Source organism: Budorcas taxicolor, chromosome 13 (assembly GCF_023091745.1).
Source record: "Budorcas taxicolor isolate Tak-1 chromosome 13, Takin1.1, whole genome shotgun sequence".
NCBI lineage: Eukaryota > Metazoa > Chordata > Mammalia > Artiodactyla > Bovidae > Budorcas > Budorcas taxicolor.
This window is the reverse complement of record NC_068922.1, coordinates 62,056,913-62,082,855: the sequence shown is the minus strand read 5'-3', so window position 1 is coordinate 62,082,855 and position 25,943 is coordinate 62,056,913. Positions and strand designations below refer to the sequence as shown.

General features: G+C 45.2%; 1 protein-coding gene across 1 annotated transcript; it reads left to right on the top strand.

Annotated features, from left to right (window-relative positions):
- Nucleotides 1–304: 304 nt before the first annotated feature.
- SUN5 (Sad1 and UNC84 domain containing 5) lies at nt 305–25,435 on the top strand. Its single transcript, XM_052651327.1, has 13 exons — nt 305–390; nt 2,141–2,199; nt 2,392–2,460; nt 3,423–3,489; nt 5,656–5,717; nt 8,673–8,722; nt 9,975–10,009; nt 10,823–10,931; nt 21,661–21,739; nt 22,667–22,782; nt 23,267–23,434; nt 24,130–24,216; nt 25,280–25,435. The coding sequence occupies exons 1-13, from the start codon at nt 305–307 to the stop codon at nt 25,433–25,435; spliced, it is 1,143 nt and encodes a 380-aa protein (XP_052507287.1).
- Nucleotides 25,436–25,943: the final 508 nt, after the last annotated feature.

Genomic DNA, 25,943 nt, shown 5'->3' with positions numbered 1-25,943 from the left:
CCAAGTTTTGCCCCTGTCCAGCCCCTGAGTGCCTGGCATGGCCCTTCAAGGCCTTCTTAAAAGGGGAAAGTTGGACAGAATGGGTTCCCCTGAGGGGGAAGTTCCAGAGCCAAACTGGAGACTGGAAAGACCACCCACACCTGCTCTGTGAGGTCACAGTGCCAGCAGTTCCACTTGACCCGGGAGAAGTGCCACACGGCACCCTTCGGGGCACACTAGGTGGGAGCAGCAGCAGCAGCCACTTCCTCCTCACCGACTCCCAGAGATCCCCACCGCCAATCCCCCATCCCAGAGAAGGACATCGATGCCCCGGTCCTCAAGGAACCCCGGGGACTCGTGTGACCAACCCGAAAATGTGGCCCACGTCCCCAGGGAGGCCAGGCCCAGGAGGTGAGAAGAGCAGCCTCCCCCTCTGCACAGCCCTTATAAAACACTGCCCCTCGGCCCTTTCTTGGAAGCCAGCCGGCATTAGCAGCTGCGCCTACAGACGCAGCACCTGAAGTCAGAGAGGCTGGACAGTGGCTTTCAGCCAGGGAGTGGAGGAGCAGTCATCCATTCAGCACGTGTTCACTGAGCACCTGCTGTGTGCCAGGCACTGGGCAGAGTGCTGGGACGATGGTGTTTCACCAGATGGCCGTACTCCCTGCCCCCGTGGAGCTCCCGTGAGGGAGACAGATAGTAAACAAGAAAGCACGCCTGTCTGCCATCTTTATCTGTAGGAGGCCTCTGCTTGCAGGTGGTAGGAGTTCCAGCTCAAAACAGTGCCTACCTCTGGGCCCCAGAACAGCTGTCTATCCCTAGAGCAGGGTATACAGAACAATCATACTGGGGTAAGGAGAATGCTATTAGAACTTCTGTATGTATTTTCTTTAGCTCATCCTCTTTTTAATTTATATTCCTCAGGAAGGTGTAAATAAAGCCTATACATTTGAAAGGGTAAATAATACATCAGTCCACTTGGAGAAATATATATATAATACATATATATATAATGTTGGGAGTATAAAAGTTTAGAGACCATTGACGTGGACATGATGTGAAAGTCGCTCAGTCGTGTCTGACTCTTTGCGACCCCATGGGATTCTCTAGGCCAGAATACTGGAGTGGGCAGCCTTCCCCTTCTCCAGGTGATCTTCCCAACCCAGGGGTCGAGCCCAGGTCTCCCACATTGCAGGTAGATTCTTTACCAGCTGAGCCACAAGGGAAGCCCAAGAATATTGGAGTGGGGAGCCTATCCCTTCTCTAGCAGATCTTCCCGACCCAGGTATCAAACCAGTGTCTCCTGCATTGCAGGCGGATTCTTTACCAAGTGAGCTATTAGAGACTGTTACCTTAGAAATAAAGAAAAATGTACATGGCAGGGAATATAGCTAATATTTTATAATAACTATAAATGGAATATACATTTAAAGTTATTAATCACTATATCATATACCTGTAACATAAAATATTATATAACTATACTTCAATTAAAAAATTTTTTTAATTAAAGAAAATTTATCTCACATGCCAAAAGATCCCAAGGTATGGATGGCTCCAGAGAATGTTAACTCTGAGGTTCTGCAGTGCCAGCCGCGCCTCCGGTTCCTGCCATCTTTTTTGCTCTCCCTTTGGGCCTCCTCTCGTGGTCACAAGGTGGCTACCACCATCCCGGGGGTTGCACAGAAGCATGGGCATATCCAAACAGAGAGGAGGGTGTTGCCTCTTGTGGGTCTCAGTTTAGCAATGAGAAAACCTTCTCCCCAAGTCCCAGACCCCTTTATCTACCCTACAGCTCACCTTTGCAGACTTTCCCATCCTTGAGCCAACAGCAAGGGGACTGAGACAGCAACAATCAGAAACCAATCAGATCCACCTAAATCATTCAGGGGAGAAGGAGACAAGGAACCAAAATCAGTCTTCTGCCAGTAAGAGGAAGGAGTGGCTTTTGGATGACAACCACCCGTGACTGCCACAGCAAACTGCGTCCTTTCCTCTGAAGAGCCTGCACTGAGGGTCAGCCACACCTCGGTCTATCCCTGATCCTCAGCCTTGTGGTCTTGAGCAAACTTTGCAGCAATTCAGTTTCTCCATCTGGAACATGGGGATGCCGTGCTCCTTGTGAATTGTAAAATACAATTGTGAATCTTGTCATTGCCAGGATCATCCAACGAGGCCGGAACATCTGCAGGATGACAGAGGCGCCTTTGTCAAACGCAAGTGAGAAGGGAGGGCAGAGGGGAGCCCTGGGGTCTTTGTGGGCAGTGAGGGGCTGAAGCTCAGAGATGTCAAGTGGGCAACCCAGGGTCCCCCAGCAAGGGGCAGGGCAGGGGGTAGGGATGCTCCTGCGGTGTCTGCAGGCACCTTGTCCCAGAGGCTGGCAGCGACATGACAGCCCTGTGCTCTCTGCAGGTGACGCCTTCCTGTTGCCTGTCCGCATCAATGCCCCGGGCCTGACCCAGTGCATGCTGGAATGCATGTGTACGTATACACTGAAGAGCTGCCTTGGCCATCAGCGTGGGCCTGGGAAGAGGGCCCAGCCTCAAGCTGGGCTGCAGGTGGAGCTCTGGAGGTCTTCCCTTCAGAGGCATCAGGGGTGTCATTCCAGCGAGGAACGATGGTTGGAAAGAGGGACTGGGAGGGAGATCTGCTGTTTAGAGGGGCAGCTAACTGCCAGCCCTCCCCGATTCTGCCACTAGCCTGGCCCCTGAACTCATGCGAATGGTTCCATGCAACCCACCCTCACTTTGAGGACATGGTTCTGACCACACCCTAAAGATCAGTCTTCTGTGTTCCTCCGGCCACACCTCCGCTATTCATCCACTCAGTCATTTATCCAACCATCTGTCTGTTATCCATCTGTTGAAATATACATACACCCCATTAGTTCATCCATCCATCCAAGCCCTTCACTGAGTCATCCACCAATACACTCATACTTTTGTTACCATTCACATCCATCCAGTCATCAACCCATCCACCCTTCCATCCCGCCTCTCATTCTCCCATCCTCTCATCCATCTTCCTAATCACCTCTTTTCCAAGCCATTCTCTTAACCATTCTTCCATGTATCCATGCCTCCTCCCACCTACGCACCCATTCTGAGCCCATACTTTTTGCCTAGCTTCATGTACCACCATAGTGGGCACTCAGGAATGAACCAGACAAGCGCTCTTCTACTGAGAAGCTTTCAGTGTCTGGGAACAGACATTGGCAGGGACATCTCTAACTTTTCTTGCTCCTGAGTCACTTTTAAGTATTTAGTACCTGCCAGTCACTGGTGGGTTTGTAGTTCTAGTACTCAGTCCAAGCTGATGCTTACCTAGAAGTAGCTCAACTAGCAAACTGAGAGGGTCTCCCAGCAACAGGGTCTCGCCCTGTGAGTTGTCACAGGATAAGAAGGAGGATGCAGCTGCTCACTGCTCTGCTGTCTCCTCCACAGCCTGGATCACCTGCCTGGCCTGCTTCCTGAGGACTCGGGCTCACCAGGTTCTGTTCAACACTTGCAGGTGAGCTGGGGCATGAGCGGGAGGGTTATGGGGACTGGAACTCTGTGCTGGTGATCACGGCAGCTCCATCACTGGCTTGGACCTCTCCTCAGATAAGCTATGTCATATCTGGTTTCTATCATACACCCCAGCCCAGAATCCACTGTGGCTCCCTATCACTCCAGCACCCCAGGCTGTAGCCCCCTGAAATCTTGCCTCACCCTTCCTTTCCCAGCTCCCCTTTTTCTGCTTTCTGCAATAGAGCCACTGGGCCAGCATGGCTAGGATTCTCACTCCCTGGACCCACTATACCTCTTCCCACCTGCATAGGTTTGCACAGGCTGTTCTTCCTGCCTGAAATGTCTGCTCCATTCTTTCCCTTTTCATTTCCTGCCCATGCAAAATGCCTCTGAATTCCTGCAGAGCTTCCACCCCATTTGTGCATTTAAAGTTTACATTCTAAGCATTTCTTATTTATTTCGGGCTGCGCTGTATCTTTGCTCTGGGTGCAGCTTTCTGTAACTGTGGCGAAAGAGGGCTACTCTCTAGTTGGGATTCATGAGCTTCTCGTTGCACTGGCTTCTTTTGTTGCAGAGCTTGGGTTTTAGGGCTCACAGGTTTCAGTAGTTGTGGTGCAAGGGCTTAGTTGCCCCACGGCGAGTGGAATCTTCCTGGACCAGGGATCAAACCTGTGTCCCTCGCATTGGGAGGTGGATTCTTAGCCACTGGACCACCAGGGAAGACTGAAACATCTCTATAATGCCTTCTTTGGGGCCAGCCTTGGCTCCACCACACATGAGCTCCCATGTGTGGAGAAGACAGACACCAAACTGTGGAATATTCTTAATGAGATGGGAATACCAGACCACATTCCCTGCCTCCTGAGAAACCTGTATGCAGGACAAAAAGCAACAGTTAGAACTGGACGTGGAACAACAGACAGGTTCAAAATTTGGAAAGGAATACATCAAGGCTGTATATTGTCACCCTGCTTATTTAACTTCTATGCAGTGTACATCATGTGAAATGCCAGGCTGGATGAATCACAAGCTGAGATCAAGATTGCTAGGAGAAATATCAACAATCTCAGATGTGCAGATGATACCACTTTAATGGCAGAAAGTGAAGAGGAACTAAAAAGCCTCTTAATGAAGGTGAAAGATGGGAGTGAAAAAGCTGGCTTTCAAACTCAACATTCAGAAACCGAAGATCATGGCATCTAGTCCTATCACTTTATGGCAAATAGATGGGGAAACAGTGAGACAATTCGTTTTCTTGGTCTCCAAAATCAGTGCCGATGGTGACTGCAGCCACAAAATTACAAGACCCTTGCTCCTTGGAAGAATAGCTATGGCAAACCTAGACAGTATATTAAAAAGCAGAGATGTCACTTTGCCAACAAAGGTCCATCTAGTCAAAGTCACGAATGGATGTGAGAGTTGGACCATGAAAAAGGCTGCGCATCAAAGAATTGATGCTTTCAGACTGTGGTGCTGAAGAAGACTCTTGAGAGTTCCTTGGACAGCAAGGAAATCATCCCTGAATAGTCATTGGAAGGACTGATGCTGAAGCTGAAACTCCAATACTTTGGCCACCTGATGCAAAGTGCTGACTCATTGGAAAAGACCCTGATGCTGGGAAAGATTGAAGGCAAAAAGAGAAGGGAGTGACAGAGGATGAGATGGTTGGACAGCATCACTGACTCAGTGAACATGAGTTGAGCAAACTCAGGGAGGTATTGAAGGACAGAGAAGCCTGGCATGCTGCAGTTCATGGGGTCGCAAAGAGTTAGACACAACTTAGCGACTGTAACAACAGCAACAAAGCTGGGGGTGTTGAGTATGGAGCTTGTAGGCAGAGGGCACCCTTAAACTAAGCCCTGAGGGATGCATTTACTGGGGGAGAAGCTGGAAAAGGGCAAACAGTATGTAAACTGAGGAAGAGAGTGAGGAGGATGTGGGTGAACACTATGAGTTGATCTCTGATGGCCAGAGATACTGGGCTAAGGACTTTCTTTCCTCGGAGATGCTGTGGAGCCGCAGGACATGGCCAGCATCTTGGAGAGAGCGTCATGGCCCAGATAAGAAATGTGCTTGTCGGGGTACTTTCAGGGCAAGGGCTAGGCTGAGACTGTCCAGCCTGTGCAAAGCCCTACCTCACCCTGACCATCACTTCTCGGTCTTACAGATACAAGCTGTTCATCCACAAGCTGATAGAAAAAGCAGGAGTTCTGATCCTCTGTGCTTTTGGTACGTGTCCAGGGCCCTGTCCCATTCCAGGTGGAGGTACCTAATCCTGGGCTCATGCCCATCCTGGGGAGGGAAAGAGCTGTGGCCCCAACTATGTGACACTGTGCCCGACACTGTCCCTCTGGGAACACCAGTATCCTCATCTGTCTAATGAGTGTTGCTGTGAGGATAAAATGATGTCCAGGGAAAATGTTTGAAAGCTAAGAAAAACTTTGAAAACTGTAAGGTTCTCCCCAAACTGTATTATATAATATTCTTATTCTTCCTCTCCTTCTTTTCCCTCTCCCTCCCTCCCTCCCTCCTTCTCCCTCTCTCTTTCTCTCTCAGTTTTTGTGGCTTCCTCCCAGCCAACACCACCACCTCTCACATTACAGCTTTGCTTTCTCAAGCAAAGAAATCTCCTCCTTCTACTTAAGTACACCAACAGGTGGGGGTTGAGGGAGAGGGAAGGAAGAGAATTTCCTAGGAAATTAGAAATTCCTGGACAACATAATTCAACAGATAAGACTTTCTAAAACAATAGCTTTATTAAGGTGTACTTCACACACCATAAATCACGCCATTTTAAGTGTATAAATCAGCAATTTTTAATGCATTCACAAAGTAGTACATCCATCACTGCTATCAAATTCCAGTATTTTCACTGCCAGAGAAAGAAACTTCCCAGTCCCTGGCAGTCGTTCTCCATATCCTCTTCCCTTACACCTAGGCAACAATTAATCTATTTTCTGACTTTATGAGTTTACCTGATGTGGACATTTCATATAAACAGAATCATGCAATATGTTGCCTTTCGTTTCCTTTCACTCACAGTGTTTTCAAAGTTCATCCATATTGTAGTGTACACAAGCATTTCGTTACCTTTTGTGGCTGAAAATCCATTGTGTAGATAAGCCATATTTTGTTTATCCTCCATCAGTTGATGGATATTAGGGTTATTTCTAGGAGAAGGCAGTGGCAACCCACTCCAGTACTCTTGCCTGGAAAATCCCATGGAGGGCGGAGCCTGGTAGGCTGCAGTCCATGAGGTCGTGAAGAGTCGGACACGACTGAGAAACTTCACTTTCACTTTTCACTTTCCTGCATTGGAGAAGGAAATGGCAACCCACTCCAGTGTTCTTGCCTGGAGAATCCCAGGGACAGGGGAGCCTCGTGGGCTGCCATCTATGGGGTCGCACAGAGTCGGACACGACTGAAGCGACTTAGCAGCAGTAGCAGCAGCAGGGTTATTTCTACTTTGGGGCTATTACTGAAAATGCTGCTGTGAGCATTCCTGTATTTTTGTGTGGACACATGTTTTCAGTTTTATTGGGTATATATTGTACCTAGGCATAGAATTGATGGGTCATTTGATTACTCTATGAATAACTATCTGAGGAATTGCCAAACTTCTCTTCCAAATGGCTGCACCACTTTACATTCCCACTGGCAGTGCATGGGGTTTCCAATCATTGCTGTCTGTCTTTTCTATTCGGCATCCTAGGGTGTGCAAGGAGAAGGCAATGGCAACCCACTCCAGTACCCTTGCCTGGAAAATCCCATGGACGGAGGAGCCTGGTGGGCTGCAGTCCATGGGGTCACGAAGAGTCAGACACGACTGAGCAACCTCACTTTCACTTTTCACTTTTATGCATTGGAGAAGGAAATGGCAACCCACTCCAGTGTTCTTGCCTGGAGAATCCCAGGGACGGAGGAGCCTGGTGGGCTGCCGTCTATGGGGTCGCACAGAGTCGGACACGACTGAAGCGACTTAGCAGCAGCAGTGTTTAGAAATACCATATCCTCAAGGGTCTGGCTCCAGGAGCCCTTATATATACCAAGGTCTGAAGATGTTCAAATCCCATATATAAAATCATGTAGTACAATGAATACAATCAGCTCTCTTACATGCAGGTTTTGCATCTGCAGATTTGAACAACTGAGGGTGGAAATTTCAATGAGCAGTTGGTTGAATCTGCGAATGTGAAACCCTCCTACATGGAGAGCCAACTGTTTATCTACTGAAAAATATCTGCATATAAGTGGACTCCACAGTTCAAGCACTTGTTGTCAAAGATCAGTTGCACAACTGATTTTTGTGTACTGATCTTGTATCCTGCAACCTTGCTGAACTCATGTGTTACTGCTAACACTGGGCAAGACACCCAGTCTTGGATACTTTAAGATTTCTATGTGCAACATCATGTCATCTGCCTTTCATTTCTTTTTCTTAATTAATTGACCTGGCTCAAATCCCCAGAATAATGTTAAATAGAAATAGCAAGAGCAGGGAATTATTTGGTGGTCCAGTGGTTAGGACTCTGTGCTTTTGCTGCCAAGGCCTGGGTTCAATCCCTGGTCAGGGAACTAAGATCCTCCAAGCTTCATAGGATCAAAAAAAAAAAGAAAAGAAATTTTAAGAACAGACACCTTGCCTTACTCCTGACCTTAGGAAGAAAACCTCCAGTATTTCACCATTAAGCATGATGTTAGCTGTGGTTCACAAACAACTTCTATCAGATTGAGGAAGTTCCATTCTTTTCTTTGAAGTTCCATTCTGTTCTATTTTAAAACAACAAATAGATTTTAAAGGTATTTAATAATGACTTGAATAATGAGATTTCAGACAGCATAGAAATCATAAAATGCAAAGGAGACCACCCCCTTTCCTTCTTTTTGCCAATTATCCCCAGTAGTATTAAGACTGGAGAGGAAGAGGAAACAGATTACTTGGTTTATGTGAGCTGATTTGCATATATGATATCATTGGATCATGGAGTGGATTTTACTGTTATTCCCATTTTACAGAGGAGTAAACTGATGTATAGAGGGATTAAGTAACTTCTCCTAAAACTGCACAATGCTAGGAAGTGGCAAGGCTTGGATTTGAATCTCGAAGTCTTAACTCCAAAGCCTAAGATGTAAGCTCTTAAGCTTTCATCTTAAATGCTCATTCTCATTCCCCTACCCCTACAGGATTTTGGATGTTTTCTGTGCACTTACCGTCCAAAATGGACATCTGGCAGGTGAGTGCGTTCTCTCTTCAGGCCCCACCCCTGACTGGCGTCACCCCAACCAGTCAATGTCACCTTAATAAGTTCCTCTCCCTCTTACCACCTCTGGACCCTACTCAGTTGCTGACTCATTCCAGATACAAATCTCTGCCTTTGTCTTGTTCCCCACCTGGAACCATCTCTCCTGTCAAAATGTGACTTTCAAGGACCAGATGCATAGTTCCTCCTTCAGGATCCTCTCCTGTCACTGATTCCCAGAGGTGACCCATCTTTCCGTTATCAAGGCCCCCACCTGAAATGGGATGGTGTGGCCAAAGACCACATTTCTCTCTCTACTCAAGGCAGTTTGTTCTTTTGTTCAAATGAGATGAGACCTTTACTTTGTGGTTCCTGGAGAAGAAGGGAGAGAAATCAGTGGCCAGAGCTCCCTGTCTGAGGACAGCAGAGTCTCAGAAGGCCTAGAGAGAAGCGATCTGATGAACCTGTCCTTCCCTCTCTTCTTCTCCCCTTATGAACTCCATCATATGCTTGCCTCTCCTCCAGAAATACCTAAGCAGAGGTGGTCACATTCCCCTCTCTTCTTCCACAATCTTCTGTAATCATAACTGCTTCCCCAACTGTATTGAGAGTCCTTGAAGACAGAGTCAGATCTGATTCGCTCCAGCAATGTCCACCTCAACGCCTGGTACAAGGCAAACGTGATCAATTCTGGACATTTAGATGGCCAGATGGGGGTGTGACTAGAGGTGGGATGGAAGGGATGGATGTAAGGATGCGGGAAATGGATAGTGGGATAGATGGATAAATGAATGGAAGAAGGTACAGATGAGAGACTGGATGGATGGGAGGGAAGATGGGATAAGGGTGAGTAACTGGATGGATGGATAGATAGATGAATGGATAGCTGAGTGGGACAGTGGATAGACAGGAGGGTAGATGGATGCATGCATGCATAGACTGATGAAAGGGTCAATGGATAAGGTAAGGTGGATGGATAAGAAAGACTGGATAAATGAAGGAGCAGATGGATGGGAAAACGGGATGAATAGGATGGTAGATGGGTGGGACATTCGATGGAAGTGTATGCAGATGAATGAACAAAAAGGAGGGTAAATTGGATTTTGAATGGATGGCAGGTGGAAAAAACAGGAAAGTGGATGAATGGATGGATGTATGATTGTGGGAGGATGGATTGATGAAATTCTACTGGGCCCAGATTAGCCCATCTGAAGGAGATCCCTTGCTTTCCTCAATATCCCACCAGGAAGACAGCATAGATAGTCCACTGCAGAGCCTGAGGTAAGAAGAATCTGCTAAATTGTCCTATTGTTACCTAAAAACCAGAGCTATAGCCAAGATCTACTGGCTAAGAATATGGGGTCTGCCAGAACAACTTGGGCTTAAATCCCAGCTCCCATACCTTCTACCTGGCTAAACTTATGCAAGACACTTCACTTCTCCTTTATGAAATAAAACATAACACCCAACTTGGTAATTATGGATATTAAAGAAGATGTCGTGAATAGTTCCTGACCCATAGTTAGTGTTCAGCAGATGGTTTTGGTTGTTATTATTGTTTAGTCATAAATCCTGTCTGGCTCTTTGCAACCTCATGGACTATAACCTGCCAGGCTCCTCTGTCCATTGGATTTCCCAGGCAAGAACACTGGAGTGAGTTGCCATTTCCTTCTCCAGGGGCTCTTCCCAATCCAGGGAAAGAACTCATGTCTCCTGCTTGGCGACTGGATTCTTTACCACTGAGCCACTTGGGAAAGCCCCAGCAAATGGTAGCTGAGAAGAAATTTTAACCAAGATACACCCATGGCAGCATCGTTAAATGAAAAAAAAAAAAAAAAAACTCAAATATTCAGAAGGAATGAGTTGGGTTTAAGGATAGTCAGAAAGTCCAAGCAGAAGTAAGGGCATGAGTAATGCTCATTGCTCTAAATTCTTAGAGATAAGAATTTGGGGGGTAGGTCCAGGGATGGGCCCATGAGAGTGGGAAGATGTGAAGCTAATTCTTTTTGTGCTGAATGACAGAGGTAGAAGCTGAGGGTAATAGTAGGAGCATCACAAATCAGTCGCTCTCTGTTCTCATTCCTTCCCCATAAGGATGTACCAAGAGAAGGTGCGGCATCATACTGGGGAAATCCAGGACCTCCGAGGTCACTTGAACCAGCTCATCACCAAGCTCCAAGAGATGGAAGCCATGTCTGATGAGGTGAGTGGCTAGCCATTCTGCCCTGAAACTGACTTCTCTGTTTGATGTCCAGCTCCTCATATCCCAAGTTTTAGTGGAACATATGCCCAAATAACTTCCTGGGAAAGAGTAAAATAAGAGGTATATATTAATTTTTTTTTTAGAAATTGTATGTTTGAAAACATCTTTATTCTACCCTTGCACTTGTTGATAGTTTGGTTGGGTATAGAATTATAAATAGGAAAAATTTCCCCTGAGGATTTTGAAAGAATTCCACTATTGTGTTCTAGTTTATACTGTTGCTTTAGAGAAGTCTAATATCACTGTTATTATTTGTCCTTTGAGTGTGGTCTGTTCCCATCCCTAAGTTTGTAGGATATTCTTTTTATCTCCAGTGTTCTATATTTAACTTGCAGGGGGATTCTTGAACTTACTGACTCTACGAGTTGATCTTTTTCAGTAGTTTCAGAAAATTATTAGCTATTATTCCTTAAAACATTGTTTTTAACCCATTATCTATCACCTCTCCTGAGACACCAATTATAACTATCCTAATCTCTGGAGTGTTTTCCATATTATTCTTGTATTTTTTCCTTGTTTGCTTGTTTTTTCATTCTTTTTCTCTATGTGCTTAAGTTTTTATGCTTTCTCTTCATATTTCTTCAGGTTCACTAATTATCCCATAGTCTGCTCTATCCAGTCTACTGCTAAACATTTCCATTAAGTTCTTAATTTCATATATTGCATTGTCTAGTTCTAGAATATACATTTGATTATTTTTCATAGATTTTAATTCTATGGTGGAATTCTCCAACATTTCATCTATATTGTCCATCTTTTCCTTTATTTTATTTAACATATTGGTCACAGTTATTTTTAAATCCTTGTCTGCTAAATCTAATACCTGGATCATCTATGATCTCCTATTGCCTATTTTTTCTTGGCATATCAATCTTATGGTTTTGTCTTTTCATATCTGGTAATTTTTTAGTGTTTTCTGGGCAATTTTTTACAAAAAAACTAGATGTTCCAGATAATTACAATTTCAACTAGGTAGAGTTCTCCCTTTTCTTTGTAAGGGAGGTGAAGTATACTGATCACTTCTATGCAAACATGCATTGAACTGGTTCAGACCTAGGTTGTAATTTTTCTAGGATTTATTCAAAGGTTTTTGGCGTAGCCCTCTAGCCTCCTGCCCATGCAGTTTCAAAAATCGATAAATGTCTTGATGGGAAAGACTGAACATATGTTTGAGGCCTCTTGAGTTTTCAATTTTTTATTGAGGTATAGTTGATGTACAATGTTGTGTTAATTTCTACTCTACAGGAAAGTGATTCAGTTACACATATATACACTGTTTTCAAACTTTCCCAATATGTTTGTCAGAAAATATTGAATATAGTTTCCTGAGCTATACAGTAGGAACTTATTGTTTATCCATTTTATATATAATGGTTTGCATTCACTAACCCCAAACTCCCTCCCCAACGCCCCCACCTGCTTAGCAACCACAAGTCTGTTCTTTATGTCTGTGAGTCTGCTTCTGTTTTGTAGATAACTTCATTTGTGTCAAACTTTAGATTCAACATATAAATGATATTATATAGTATTTGTCTTTCTGACTTCACTTAGTATGATAATCTCTAGGTCCATCCATGTTGGTGCAAATGGCATAGTTTCATCCTTTTTATGGCTGAGTAGTATTCCATTGTATATACTTAACACATATATTTATCCATTTATCTGCCAATGGACATTTAGGTTGATTCCATGTCTTGGCTATTATAAATAGTGCTTCAATGAATGTTGGAGTGCATGTTTCTTTTTGAATTATAGTTTTGCCAGATATATGCCCAGGATTGGGATTGTAGGATCCTATGGCAACTCTATTTTTAGTTTTTTGAGGAACTTTTTTTCCATAAAGGTTGCACCAGTTTACATTCCCATGAATATGTAAGAAGATCCCCTTTTCTTTACACCTTCTCCAGCATTTGTTTATAGACTTTTTAATGATGGTCATTCTGATTGGTGTCAGGTGGTATCTCATTGTAGTTTTGATTTGCATTTCTCTAATAATTAGTGATGCTGAGCATTATTTCATGTGTCTGTTGGTCATCTGTGGGTCTGTTTTCTTTGGAGAAATGCCTCTTTAAGCCTTCTGCTCATTTTCCAATTGGGTTGTTTTTTGTTGTTGGGTTGTATGTGCTGTTTGTATATTTTGGAAAGTAAGCCCTTGTTGGTCATATTATTTACAAATATTTTCTCCCAACCTGTAGGTTGTTTTTTCATTTTGTATGTGGTTTCTTTTGATGTACAGAAGCTCATAAATTTGATTAGGTTCTATTTGCTTTGAGGGGATTTTCTTTTGGGTTTTGGGGGGAGTTTTTTTCCGCTTTTATTTCTATTGCCTTGGGAGACTGATCTAAGAAAATGATTGGTATGATTTATGTTAAAGAATGTTTTACCTATGTTCTCCCCTAAGAGTTTTATGGTGTCATGCCTTATATTTAAGTCTAAACCATCTTGACTTTATTTTTGTGTGGTGTGAAAGTGTGTTCTAATTTCATTGATATAATGAGGCTTCCAGCTTTTCCAAAATCACTTGCTGAAGAGACCTCTTTTCTCTATTGTATATCCCCACCTCCTTTGTCAAAGATTAATTGACTGTGGGCATCTGGATTTATTTCTGGACTTTGAATTTCCAATTTTGGATACAAAATCTCTGACCCCATTGGCAGCCTTCTCTGCCAGGGCAAGCTTGGATTCTCATTGTAATTGTAATTGGTTTAGTGCCCTCAAGTGAAGGGCAGATGTAGCGACTCAGTACTGACTCAACATTTCCTCTAGTACAGCAGTTCTCAAAGTGTGGCCCCCATTTCAGCAGCATCAGCATTACCTGGAAAAATGTTAGAAATTCAAATTAATGGGCCCCACCCAGACCGACTGAATCACATACTCTAAGGATGGGAACCAACTTTTCTGTGTTTCAACAAGTCCTTCAGTGATTCTGACATATAATAAGGAGAATCACTGTGCTAAGTCTTTAATCTCTTGCTTGCTTTGTTTTGGCGTCTCCTTCCTCAGAGGGACTTTGTTTATTAAGCGCTCTGAGACTGGGAAATTTTATTCTGCTTTTCAGAAGCTTTCAGAGCAGCCCTTTAGTTTCTTACATAGTCTTGGCTTTCAGTTAACGTCTAATGAGGGAAGTAAGCCGTGGTCAAGGCTCCTTAAGTCTCCGATTCTGTCCTACCTGCTCTATGTAAATGCTAACAACTCTGCTGCTTTCTCTTTTGTCAGGAGCAGCCCCTGCCCCCAGATCCTCAACCCATGCACAGGATCATCAAATGCCCCAGAGATTAGGAATGTCAGCATATTTCAGAGTGGCTGTCCCCTGTCTAGAATTTTTGTCCATCTGGTTCTGTTTCTTTCATAGCTCAATGATGGTATTAAAACATGGTTTAGCAAACCATCTGGCTTTTTCTAGTTTTTAGTGGGACCATTGGTTCTCTGTAACTTACTACATCTAACCTAGAAGCCCTATACCATCTTACCTTACATCTAAAATGTCATAATAATGTACCTACGAGGTAGCCACACTTGGCTTTCAGTGTGGAAACCCTTTCAATGTGGAAACGTGTTCTTTAAGAACACATTTAAGAAATGTTCTTTAAGAAAGATAAATATCATATGATATCACTTATATGTAGAATTTAAAATATGATACAAATGGACTTATCAATATTTGCAAAACAGAAACAGACTCACAGACATAGAGAATAAACTTATGGGTACCAAAGAGGAAAAGGAGAGAGGGACAAATTAGGAGTTTGGGATTAACATTACACACCACTATATGTAAACAGGGAACTTCCCAGGTAGCGCAGTGGTTGAGAATGTGACTGCCCGTGCAGGAGACTCAAGGGATGTGGGTTCGGCCCCTGGCTTGGGAAGATGCCCTGGAGGAGGAAATGGCAACCCACTCCAGTGTTCTTGCCTGGGAAATCTCATGGACAGAGGAGCCTGGCGGGCTACAGTCCAGGGGTTGCAAAGAGTTGGACACAACTGAGCACACAGAAGACATTATATATAAATAGATAAACAATAAGATCCTACTGTATAGCATAGGGAACTATATTCAATATCTTATAATAACCTATAATGGAAAATAATTTGCGATATACATATATACGTTTGTATACCTGAGTCATTTTGCTGTATATCAGAAACTAACAATATAAATCAACTATACTTCAATTGTTAAAAAAAGAGAGAGAGAAAGTAATGTTCTTTCATTGTGATTAAATTGATTATTTATCCCTGGCCCTGGCTGCTCTATTCTCATTTTTGAAACTCCTATTATGTGAATGTCAAACTCCTAATCATCTGCATTTTTCTTTTTTTCTTTTCTTCCCACTTTTCTCTTTATCTCTTTGTTCTACAGTTGAAAAAACACTCTCACCTTTTATCTACCAAAACTTATACTGAATTTTTCATTTCTGCTAACACATTCTGAATTCTTAACAATTTTCTTTGTTCTCTAGGTACTCCTTTTCCAATAATTCTGTTCTTATTTTATGAATACAATATCTTTATCTTTTTATGAGCAATGTCTTTTCTTAGCTTTAGGAGCTCAGTTCTTACCTCTCTGAGTCTCAGTTTCCACATCAACAAATAGAGTATAATTACTGCCCTGTAGCACTCTATCTACTATGCTAGTTACCCAGCTACCATCCTAAAACTTAGTAGTGCAGAACAACCATTTTATTATGTCCAGAGATTCTGTGAATCACGAATTCAGACAGGATGCAGTGGAGATGGTTTCTCACTGCTTCACGATGTCAGGGGCCTCAGCTGGGAAGACATGAAGGCTGGAGGTGACCCAATATCTGGATCTGGAATCATCTAGTGGAATCTTTATTCACATGTGTGGAGGTTGATGCTGGCTGTCAGCTGGGAACTGAGGGCTGTTGACTAAAGTGCCCATAGGTGGTCCCTTTGTATGGCATGGCCTTCCTTACAACATGGCAACTGGCTTCAGAAAGTGAACATCCCCCCAAAAGCAGATGGCTCACCTTTTAGGACTGAGTCCACGGGTCATACAGCATCACTCCCATCAGTCACAGGCTCACCTAGATGGATAGGGAGGGAACTGAAGTCCCATGTGTCCATGAGAAGGGTGTCAAAGTCACACTGCAGGAAGAGCAAGGAACGGGAGACCTGTCAAAAAATAAAAAAATTTAAAAAAAAAGAAAATACAATCTGCTACTCTCTGAAACTATTTTCTTGGGCTCCAAAATCACTGCAAATGATGACTACAGTCATGAAATTAAAAGACGTTTGCTCCTTGGAAGAAATGTTATGACCAACCTAGACAGCATATTAAAAAGCAGAGACAATCATACACCATGACCAAGTGGGCTTTATCCCAGGGATGCAAGGATTCTTCAATATCCGCAAATCAATCAATGTAATTCACCACATTAACAAATTGAAAAATAAAAATCATATGATTATCTCAATAGATGCAGAGAAGGCCTTTGACAAAATTCAACATCCATTTATGATAAAAACTCTCCAGAAAGCAGGAATAGAAGGAACATACCTCAACATAATAAAAGCTATATATGACAAACCCACAGCAAACATTATCCTCAATGGTGAAAAATCGAAAGCATTTCCCCTAAAGTCAGGAACAAGACAAGAGTGCCCACTCTCACCACTACTATTCAACATAGTTTTGGAAGTTTTGGCCACAGCAATCAGAGCAGAAAAAGAAATAAAAGGAATCCAAATTGGAAAAGAAGAAGTAAAACTTTCACTGTTTGCAGATGACATGATCCTCTACATAGAAAACCCTAAAGACTCCACAAGAAAATTACTAGAGCTAATCAATGAATATAGTAAAGTTGCAGGATATAAAATCAACACACAGAAACCCCTTGCGTTCCTATACACTAATAATGAGAAAGTAGAAAAAGAAATTAAGGAAACAATTCCATTCACCATTGCAACGAAAAGAATAAAATACTTAGGAATATATCTACCTAAAGAAACTAAAGACCTATACATAGAAAACTATAAAACACTGGTGAAAGAAATCAAAGAGGACACTAATAGATGGAGAAATATACCATGTTCATGGATCGGAAGAATCAATATAGTGAAAATGAGTATACTACCCAAAGCGATTTACAAATTCAACACAATCCCTATTAAGCTACCAGCCATATTTTTCACAGAACTAGAACAAATAATTTCAAGATTTGTATGGAAATACAAAAAACCTCGAATAGCCAAAGCAATCTTGAGAAAGAAGAATGGAACTGGAGGAATCAACTTGCCTCACTTCAGGCTCTACTACAAAGCCACGGTCATCAAGAAAGTATGGTACTGGCACAAAGACAGAAATATAGATCAATGGAACAAAATAGAAAGCCAAGAGATAAATCCACACACATATGGACAGCTTATCTTTGACAAAGGAGGCAAGAATATACAATGGAGTAAAGACAATCTAACAAGTGGTGCTGGGAAAACTGGTCAACCACTTGTAAAAGAGTGAAACCAGATCACTTTCTAACACCATACACAAAAATAAACTCAAAATGGATTAAAGATCTAAATGTAAGACCAGAAACTATAAAACTCCTAGAGGAGAATATAGGCAAAACACTCTCCGACATAAATCACAGCAGGATCCTCTATGATCCACCTCCCAGAATACTGGAAATAAAAGCAAAAATAAACAAATGGGATCTAATTAAAATTAAAAGCTTCTGCACAACAAAGGAAAATATAAGCAAGGTGAAAAGACAGCCTTCTGAATGGGAGAAAATAATAGCAAATGAAGCAACTGACAAACAACTAATCTCAAAAATATACAAGCAACTTATGCAGCTCAATTCCAGAAAAATAAACGACCCAATCAAAAAATGGGCCAAAGAACTAAATAGACATTTCTCCAAAGAAGACATACGGATGGCTAACAAACACATGAAAAGATGCTCAACATCACTCATTATTAAAGAAATGAAAATCAAAACCACAATGAGGTACCACTTCACAGCAGTCAGAATGTCTGCGATCCAAGAATCTGCAAGCAATAAATGCTGGAGACGGTGTGGAGAAAAGGGAACCCTCCTACACTGTTGGTGGGAATGCAAACTAGTACAGCCACTTTGGAGAACAGTGTGGAGATTCCTTAAAAAATTGCAAATAGAACTACCTTATGACCCAGCAATCCCACTGCTGGGCATACACACCGAGGAAACCAGAATTGAAAGAGACACATGTACCCCAATGTTCATCGCAGCACTGTTTATAATAGCCAGGACATGGAAACAACCTAGATGTCCATCAGCAGATGAATGGATAAGAAAGCTGTGGTACATATACACAATGGAGTATTACTCAGCTGTTAAAAAGAATACATTTGAATCAGTTCTAATGAGATGGATGAAACTGGAGCCGATTATACAGAGTGAAGTAAGCCAGAAAGAAAAACACCAATACAGTATACCAACACATATATATGGAATTTAGAAAGATGGCAATGACGACCCTGTAGGCAAGACAGCAAAAAAAAACACAAATGTATATAACGGACTTTTGGACTCAGAGGGAGAGGGAGAGGGTGGGATGATTTGGGAGAATGGCATTGTAACATGTATACTATCATGTAAGAATCGAATCGCCAGTCTATGTCCAACGCAGGATACAGCATGCTTGGGGCTGGTGCACGGTGATGACCCAGAGAGACGTTATGGGGAGGGAGGTGGGGGGGGGGGGGGGGGAGGTTCATGTTTGGGAACGCATGTACACCCGTGGTTGATTCATGTCAATGTATGGCAAAACCAGTACAGTATTGCAAAGTAAAATAAAGTTTAAAAAATTATTACAAAAAAAATAAAATAAAATAAATCAGGCCTAATAAAAAAAAAAAAAGCAGAGACATTACTTTGCCAACAAAGGTCCATCTGGTCAAAGCTATGGTTTTTCCAGTATTCATGTATGAATGTGAGAGTTGGACCATAAGGAAGGCTTAGCACCAAAGAATCAATATTTTCAAATTGTGATGCTGGAGAAGACTCTTGAGAGTCCCCTGGACTACAAGGAAAACCAACCAGTCAATCCTAAAGGAAATCAGTCCTAAATATTCATTGGAAGGACTGATGCTGAAGCTGAAACTCCAATACTTTGGCCACCTGATGCAAAGAACTGACTCGTTGGCAAAGACCCTGATGCTGGGAAAGATTGAAGGCGGGAGGAGAAGGGGACGGCAGAGGATCAGATGGTTGGATGGCATCACTGACTCGATGGACATGAGTTTGAGTAAGGTCCGGGAGTTGGTGATATACAAGGAAGGCTGGCGTGCTGCAGTCCATGGGGTCACAAAGATTTAGACACAACTGACTGACTGACTGAACTGAACTGAACTCCGTGAAGGCAGAGGAACCGAGATCAAATTACCAACATTCATTAGGTCATAGAGAAAGCAAGGGAATTCCAGAAAAATATCTATTTCTGCTTCATTGACTATGCTAAAGCCTTTGACTATGTGGATCACAAACTGTGGAAAATTACTAAAGAGATGGGAATACAAGACCACCTTACTTGTTTCCCGAGGAACCTCTACAGAGATCAAGAAGCAACAGTTAGAACTGGACATGAAACAACTGACTGGTTAAAAATTGGGAAAGGAGTATAACAAGGTTGTATATTGTCACCCTGCTTATTTAACTTATATGCAGAGTATATCATGTGCAATGCCAGGCTAGATGAATCCCAAGCTGGATCAAGATTCCCGGCAGAAATATCAGCAGCCTCAGAAATGCAGATGATACCACTGTAATGGCAGACAGTGAAGACGAACTAAAGAGAATTTGAAGAGAGTGAAAGAGAAGAGTGAAAAAACTGGCTTGAAACTCAGCATTCAAAAAACTAAGATCACAGCATCTGGTCCTATCACCTTATGGGAAATAGAAGGGGAAAAAGTGGAAGCAGGGACAGCTTTTGTTTTCTTGGGCTCCAAAATCACTGCAAGCAGTGACTGCAACTTGCTCCTTGGCAGGAAAGCCGTGACAAGCCTGAAAATGAAAGCGTAAGTGTTAGTTGCTCAGTCGTGTCCTGTTCTTTGTGACCCCATGGACAATAGCCCACCAGGCTCCTCTGTCCATGGGGATTTTCCAGGCAAGAATACTGGAGTGGGTTGCGAAGCCCTTCTCCAGGGAATGTTTCCAACCCAGGGATCAAACCCATCTCCCGCATTGCAGGCAGATCCTTTACTGTCTGAGCCACCAGGAAAGGCCATGAAAAACAAGACAACATATTAAAAAGCAGAGTCATCACTTTGCTGACAGAGGTCCATCTAGTCAAAGCTATGGTTTTTCCAGCAGTCATGTATGGATATGACAGTTGGACCATAAAGAAAGATAAGCTCTGAAGAACTGACGCTTTCGAATTGTGATACTGGAGAACTCTTGAGAGTCCCTTAGACTGCAAGGAGATCCAAACAGTCAATCCTAAAGGAAATCAAACCTGAATATTCATTGGAAGGATTGATGCTGAAGCTGAAACTCCAATACTTTGGCCACCTGATGCAAAGAGCCAACTCATGGAAAAGACCCTGATGCTGGGAAAGATTGAAGGCAAACGGAGAACGGGGGTAGCAGAGGAGGAGATGGTTAGGTAGCATCACCAACTCAATGGACAAGAATCTGAGCAAACCCCAGGAGATAGCGAAGGACAGAGGAGCCTGGCATGTGGCAGTTCACGTAGTTAGCAAAGAGTCAGATACAACTTATTGACTGAGCAACACTCTTGTGAAAAGTCTAATCAAATAATGGCCAGTGATTTATTGAGCACCAACTGTGCTCAATGCTTTGTGATCTTTATCTGGCAATGTAGAGGTTAAGAACCTGAGCTCTGGAACCAGAGTTTCCGGGTTTGCCTCTCACTAGCTATGTGACCTTGGACAAGTTACCTTTTTGTGCCTCAATATTCTCCTCTTTAAAATGGGGGCAATAGTAGTACATACCTCCTAGGGTTGCTGAGAGGGGATAAATATGAACATACCGAAGACAGTCCTGACATATAGTCGCAGCTTTATGAGCCGTAGCTCTAATCCTCACAAGAGTAGGAGGTGGATGTGATTATTGTTCCAGCTTCTCTACACAGGGAAGGCTCACACAGTGAAGAATCCGCCTACAGTGCAGGAGACTGGGGTTCAATCCCTGGGTCAGGAAGATCCCCTGGAAGAGGGAATGGCAACTCACTCCGCTATTCTTGCCTGGGAAATCCCAAGGACAGAGGGGCCTGGCTGGGCTATATGGCGGCACAAAGAGTCAGACAGGACTGAGTGACGAACACGTTCACTTCATAGACAAGAAAATCAAGACTCGGGGCAGGGGGTGCACGGGGGCAATAACTAGCCTAGGGACCATTAGCAGGAAAGGTCTGTCTGACTCCAGGCCCCCTGCCCTGGACTTGACTGAGACTCCTGGTCCTGCATGTATGACAGTGCATCCCAGAGGGTGTGAAAGCACCGAGGAAACCCCATGGATGGGACAGGGGCAACTCTGGACCTCCTCACAACATAGCATGTGACAGCCTTGTGTGTGGACCAGGCAGAGGCCAGCAAGCAGGGACAAAAAGGTGTCCTGAGGCCACTCGTCACCTGGTGTGAACACAGCTGTGGACCGTGATCTGTAAGAACACACCAGTGCACAGCTTGGGTTTTCTGCCTTCGCAGCAAAAAATGACCCAGAAAATAATAAAGATGATCCAAGGAGATTACATTGAGAAGCCGGACTTTGCCCTGAAGTCGATAGGTGAGTGACTCCCCACCACCTTGCCTCACCAACCAGCCCAGCCCAAGTTTCCTGAGAAACTCTTCAGAGGATGGATTTCAGCTCTGGCCGGGGGCATATCCTGCTAACCTCAGCCACTCAGCTGGTGTTCTTGTCACAGTTTCCCATTTTCTCCCACAGAGGTTGAGGTGGGAAGGGGAGGCCATCATCCACCCATCCCCCTCCAAATGTAGGGGTCCACAGAGTTGTCCCTGTCTGTGCAGGGGAGACTGGCCACAGGCCTAATTACAGTTAGGAATCATGCCTTTGAAAAATTAAGCAGTGGCTGCAATAGAGGGGTAGGGAGGAGCACGCTGGGTTGAGGTCTGATAAGGAGGGTAAAGTGTTTTTCATATCAAACCACAGGAACTGATATGAAAGGTGCCCCTGTGAGGGGCTGCGTGGGAGGGGGTCAGGTGGGCGGGCAGGGTGGGCTGCCTGGTGTAGACAGCACCAGCTCCCCCCAGCACCCCTAGGCCCAAGGAGATGCACTGTCAGAGGGCTTCGGTCTAAGCTCTCAGACCTGGAGTCTCTTCCTCTGAGAAATGCCTATAATAAGGGCCACGGTGATACTAACTGGGTTATAATAACTAGGCTGATATAAGTGAGCGAGTGCCTGCATTGCACCAGGCACTGCTGGAAAAAGTTTACTGTATTAACTCCTTTCAACCTCACAACAACCCCATGAAATGGATGCTCTCATTACTACTATTATTATTACTTTTGTTACTCCCATATCCCAGAGGACAACGCTGAGGTCCAGAGAGGACCAGTGACTCTTCTGGTGTTCCCCTGGCACCTAGTGAGACTCCCTTCACCAGGCAGATGCCAGGGCTGCTCAGCTGAGACCCTCCCCTCTCCCCCTATTGCCCCCCACCGACCCCTCCGCTGCCATCGCCTTCCACACAGGGGCCTCCATCGACTTTGAGCAGACGTCAGCCACATACAACCATGACAAGGCCTGCTCCTACTGGAACTGGATCCGGCTGTGGAACTATGCACAGCCCCCGGACGTGATCCTCGAGGCAGGAGGAATGGCAGGACAGGGGGAGAGTGGCAGGGGTGTGGCCAGGGGTCTGGGGGCAGGAGCTGGAGTCAGAGGTTGGGGTGAGAGTGCAGAGGGCGGGGGCCTGGGGCAGAGTCGGAACAAAAGAGAGGGAGGAGCCGAGGCAGAAAAAGGCACAACTGATGGGGTGGGGGGTGGTAGTCTGGGGAGAAGTTGGGGTGCTGGGCAGGAGTTGGGACAGGCCCAGAGGCAGGGACAGCCTGCTTTGGCACTGGAAGAGGCCCCTCCCCCAACCCTCAAGTCTTGCAGGTCAGGGAACCCTCACTGCGCTGGGCTGAGGGGAGGGGTCAAATTGCTTCCTGGAGTTGGTGGTATTCGAGCCGAGCTTTGTAGACAGGAAGGACTGGGCTTGTCCAGGAAGGCTGAGAAGGTCTAGGGAAGCCAGGCTGGGATAAGGAATCTGCTCTTTAACCATCCACCTTCACTGCATCTGCCGCTTCCAGCCCAACGTGACACCTGGCAACTGCTGGGCCTTCTCGGGTGACCGCGGCCAGGTGACCATCCGACTGGCCCAGAAGGTCTACCTGTCCAACCTGACCCTGCAGCACATCCCGAAGACCATCTCACTGTCGGGCAGCCTGGACACTGCCCCCAAGGACTTCGTCATCTACGTGAGCATGCCCCAGCTGGCAGCAATGCTTAGCTGAGGGGACAGCTTGTGATGGCAGCTTTTGCGGCACTATGATAAACCATACAATCTACGAAGCCTAGAGGGACTGGATGTTAAGGCTGGGGATAGTCAGGGTCAGGGTCAGATCACAGCCTTCTGGGATTAGGGGTAAATTGGGCTGCAGTCCATGAGGTCGTGACTGAGCGACTTCACTTTTACTTTTCACTTTCATGCATTGGAGAAGGAAATGGCAACCCACTCCGGTGTTCTTGCCTGGAGAATCCCAGGGATGGGGGAGCCTGGTGGGCTGCCGTCTATGGGGTCGCACAGAGTCGGACATGACTGAAGCGACTTAGCAGCAGCAGCAGCGGTACTCTATTACAACCCAAGTTTTTCAGAGCCAATTGAGTCTTCAAAGATAATTGACCCCCATTTTACTGAAAACGAAACAGTTTCAGAGAAAGGACAGGGATACATCAAACCCTAGAGTCAACGGCAGTGTTAGAAGTGGACCCTTAACCTTCTGGGTTCCAGTCCAATTCTCTCCTATCCTTTACATGTGCTGTGATGGAACAGTGCCCAAAGAGGTAGACAGCTCCCCATCCTGGGAGCTGTGCAAGTCTCGACTGGCAAAGGCAGCACCTTCTGGAGTCCCTGCCTGTACCTGATGCTTTATTCTTGGTTCTGATTCTCCAGGGCATGGAAGGCTCTCCCAAGGAGGAGGTATTCCTGGGGGCGTTTCAGTTTCAGCCAGAAAATATCATTCAGACGTTCCAGCTCCAGGTACCTGAGAAACCCTGCCCATGCTGGGCACCTACTGAACACAGACTGTGTGCAGGGCTTTGCAGGGGACCCCACTTCATGCCCCAGCAGCCCAAGGTGGTGCACAGTTGTCACTAACTGACTTGACAGATGAGGAAACTGAGGCCCAGAGTGATGGAGCCACTGCCTAGGGCTTAGAGTGGAACCCTGAGGAGACTCATCTACCTTCATTTCCCTGACCCACCAAGAAGCCCTCCCACTGTGGTTCCTCCAGGGACAGCAGGTGTTGAGCTGGAGGGCAAGTCAGGCCAGGGTCACTGGCTTTGAACTTAATGTCTCCATACTGGGAGACCCTGTGGTCAACACCTGGTCCAGCTACAGGTGGGGAAGCTGAGGCCTGAAGGGGAGGGAGTTGGAGACAGAGCATGGCCAGAAGCTGGCTGCTGGAATGGCCCTGAGACTCGAGAAAACGCCCAGGCTTGGAAATCAGACCGACCCTGGCCCACATCCTGACCCAACCACAAGTTCTATGTGATCACAGACCATTCTCTTCCTCTCTGGGCCTCAGTTTCCCCTGGTGTAATTTCCTGGGAGGTTGAGACCATCCAGTGAGATCTCACAGGCCACTGGGCTCCATCCCCTCTGGGCTATGGGGAGGAAGGGGAGGGGGCCTCATTTACATAGCACCTACTGTATGCCCAGGGCTGGTAAGCCATCTGGTGCCAAGATCTCACTTCAGTGCTCACGGCAACCCTGGGAAGCAGACATTACCCCTCTTTCTCTTATAGACTGGAAACTGAAGCCCAGAGAGGGTGTGGTTTGCCCAGGGTGCCAGAGCACCCATGTGCCAGGGCCCCAAGGCTGGGATGCATTCCCCATCACCGTCGAGCTATCTTCCAGCCTCATCCCCTTGCATCCCAGCCCCTGAGTGACTTGCCATGTGGTTTTGGGACATTCCCCTCTCTGAGCCTCAGTTTCCCCACCTAAGGAATTGGAGGGTTTCCTTCCACTCCCAAACATTCCTCTGGACAGGCCAGATCAGGGGCTATGAGTGAGATGGCCCCTGCCTGTGGCTCTCCTTCAGAACCAGCCTCCCAGGACGTTTGGGGCCGTCAAGGTGAAGATATCCAGCAACTGGGGGAACCCGCGCTTCACCTGCCTGTACCGAGTACGTGTGCATGGCTCTGTGACTCTACCCAGAGAGCAGCCTAACCAGAGCCCCCACCCCAAGAGAGATTAAAGTTTATTCTTCACGCCCAATTCCAAGTGTCTTTTGGCCCCCAGAAGTGAGAGTGGCCTAGGACTTGATGTCTGAAATTCAGTGTAGCAATTATCAATCCTGTCCTGGGTACCCAGGCACCCTCACAATAGCCTCATGAGGCCCATTTCACAGATGGGGACAATGAAGTCTCCAGGCAAAAAAACTGACTTGCCAGAAGTCACAGTTAGCAAATGGCAGCACCAGGATTCAACCCCAAGCTGTCTGACACCCATATGTGACTCATCTTCTGGTTTCAAGTCAAGCTCTGCCACTGACCCAAGTGTGACCCTGGGCAAGACCCAGCCCTTTCAGTTTCCCCATCTGTACAATAGAGACAGGATCATGGCTGTTGTATCAGATGATGTGGGAGATGATAAATCCTTCCTGTGACCATGACAGAGTGTTTCAACATCACACAGATGATTCAGTGTGACGTAAGACAAAACACACATCCTCTCTGGACCTCTGTTTTTCCAGGTGTGAACAT

Bases quoted from the DNA above. Each gene is read 5' to 3' on its own strand.
- SUN5 (XM_052651327.1), top strand. From the start codon at position 305: ATGCCCCGGTCCTCAAGGAACCCCGGGGACTCGTGTGACCAACCCGAA. The intron at 2,461-3,422 runs GTACGTATACAC...TCTCCTCCACAG, and splicing joins GTGCATGCTGGAATGCATGT to CCTGGATCACCTGCCTGGCC. The intron at 3,490-5,655 runs GTGAGCTGGGGC...TCGGTCTTACAG, and splicing joins GTTCTGTTCAACACTTGCAG to ATACAAGCTGTTCATCCACA.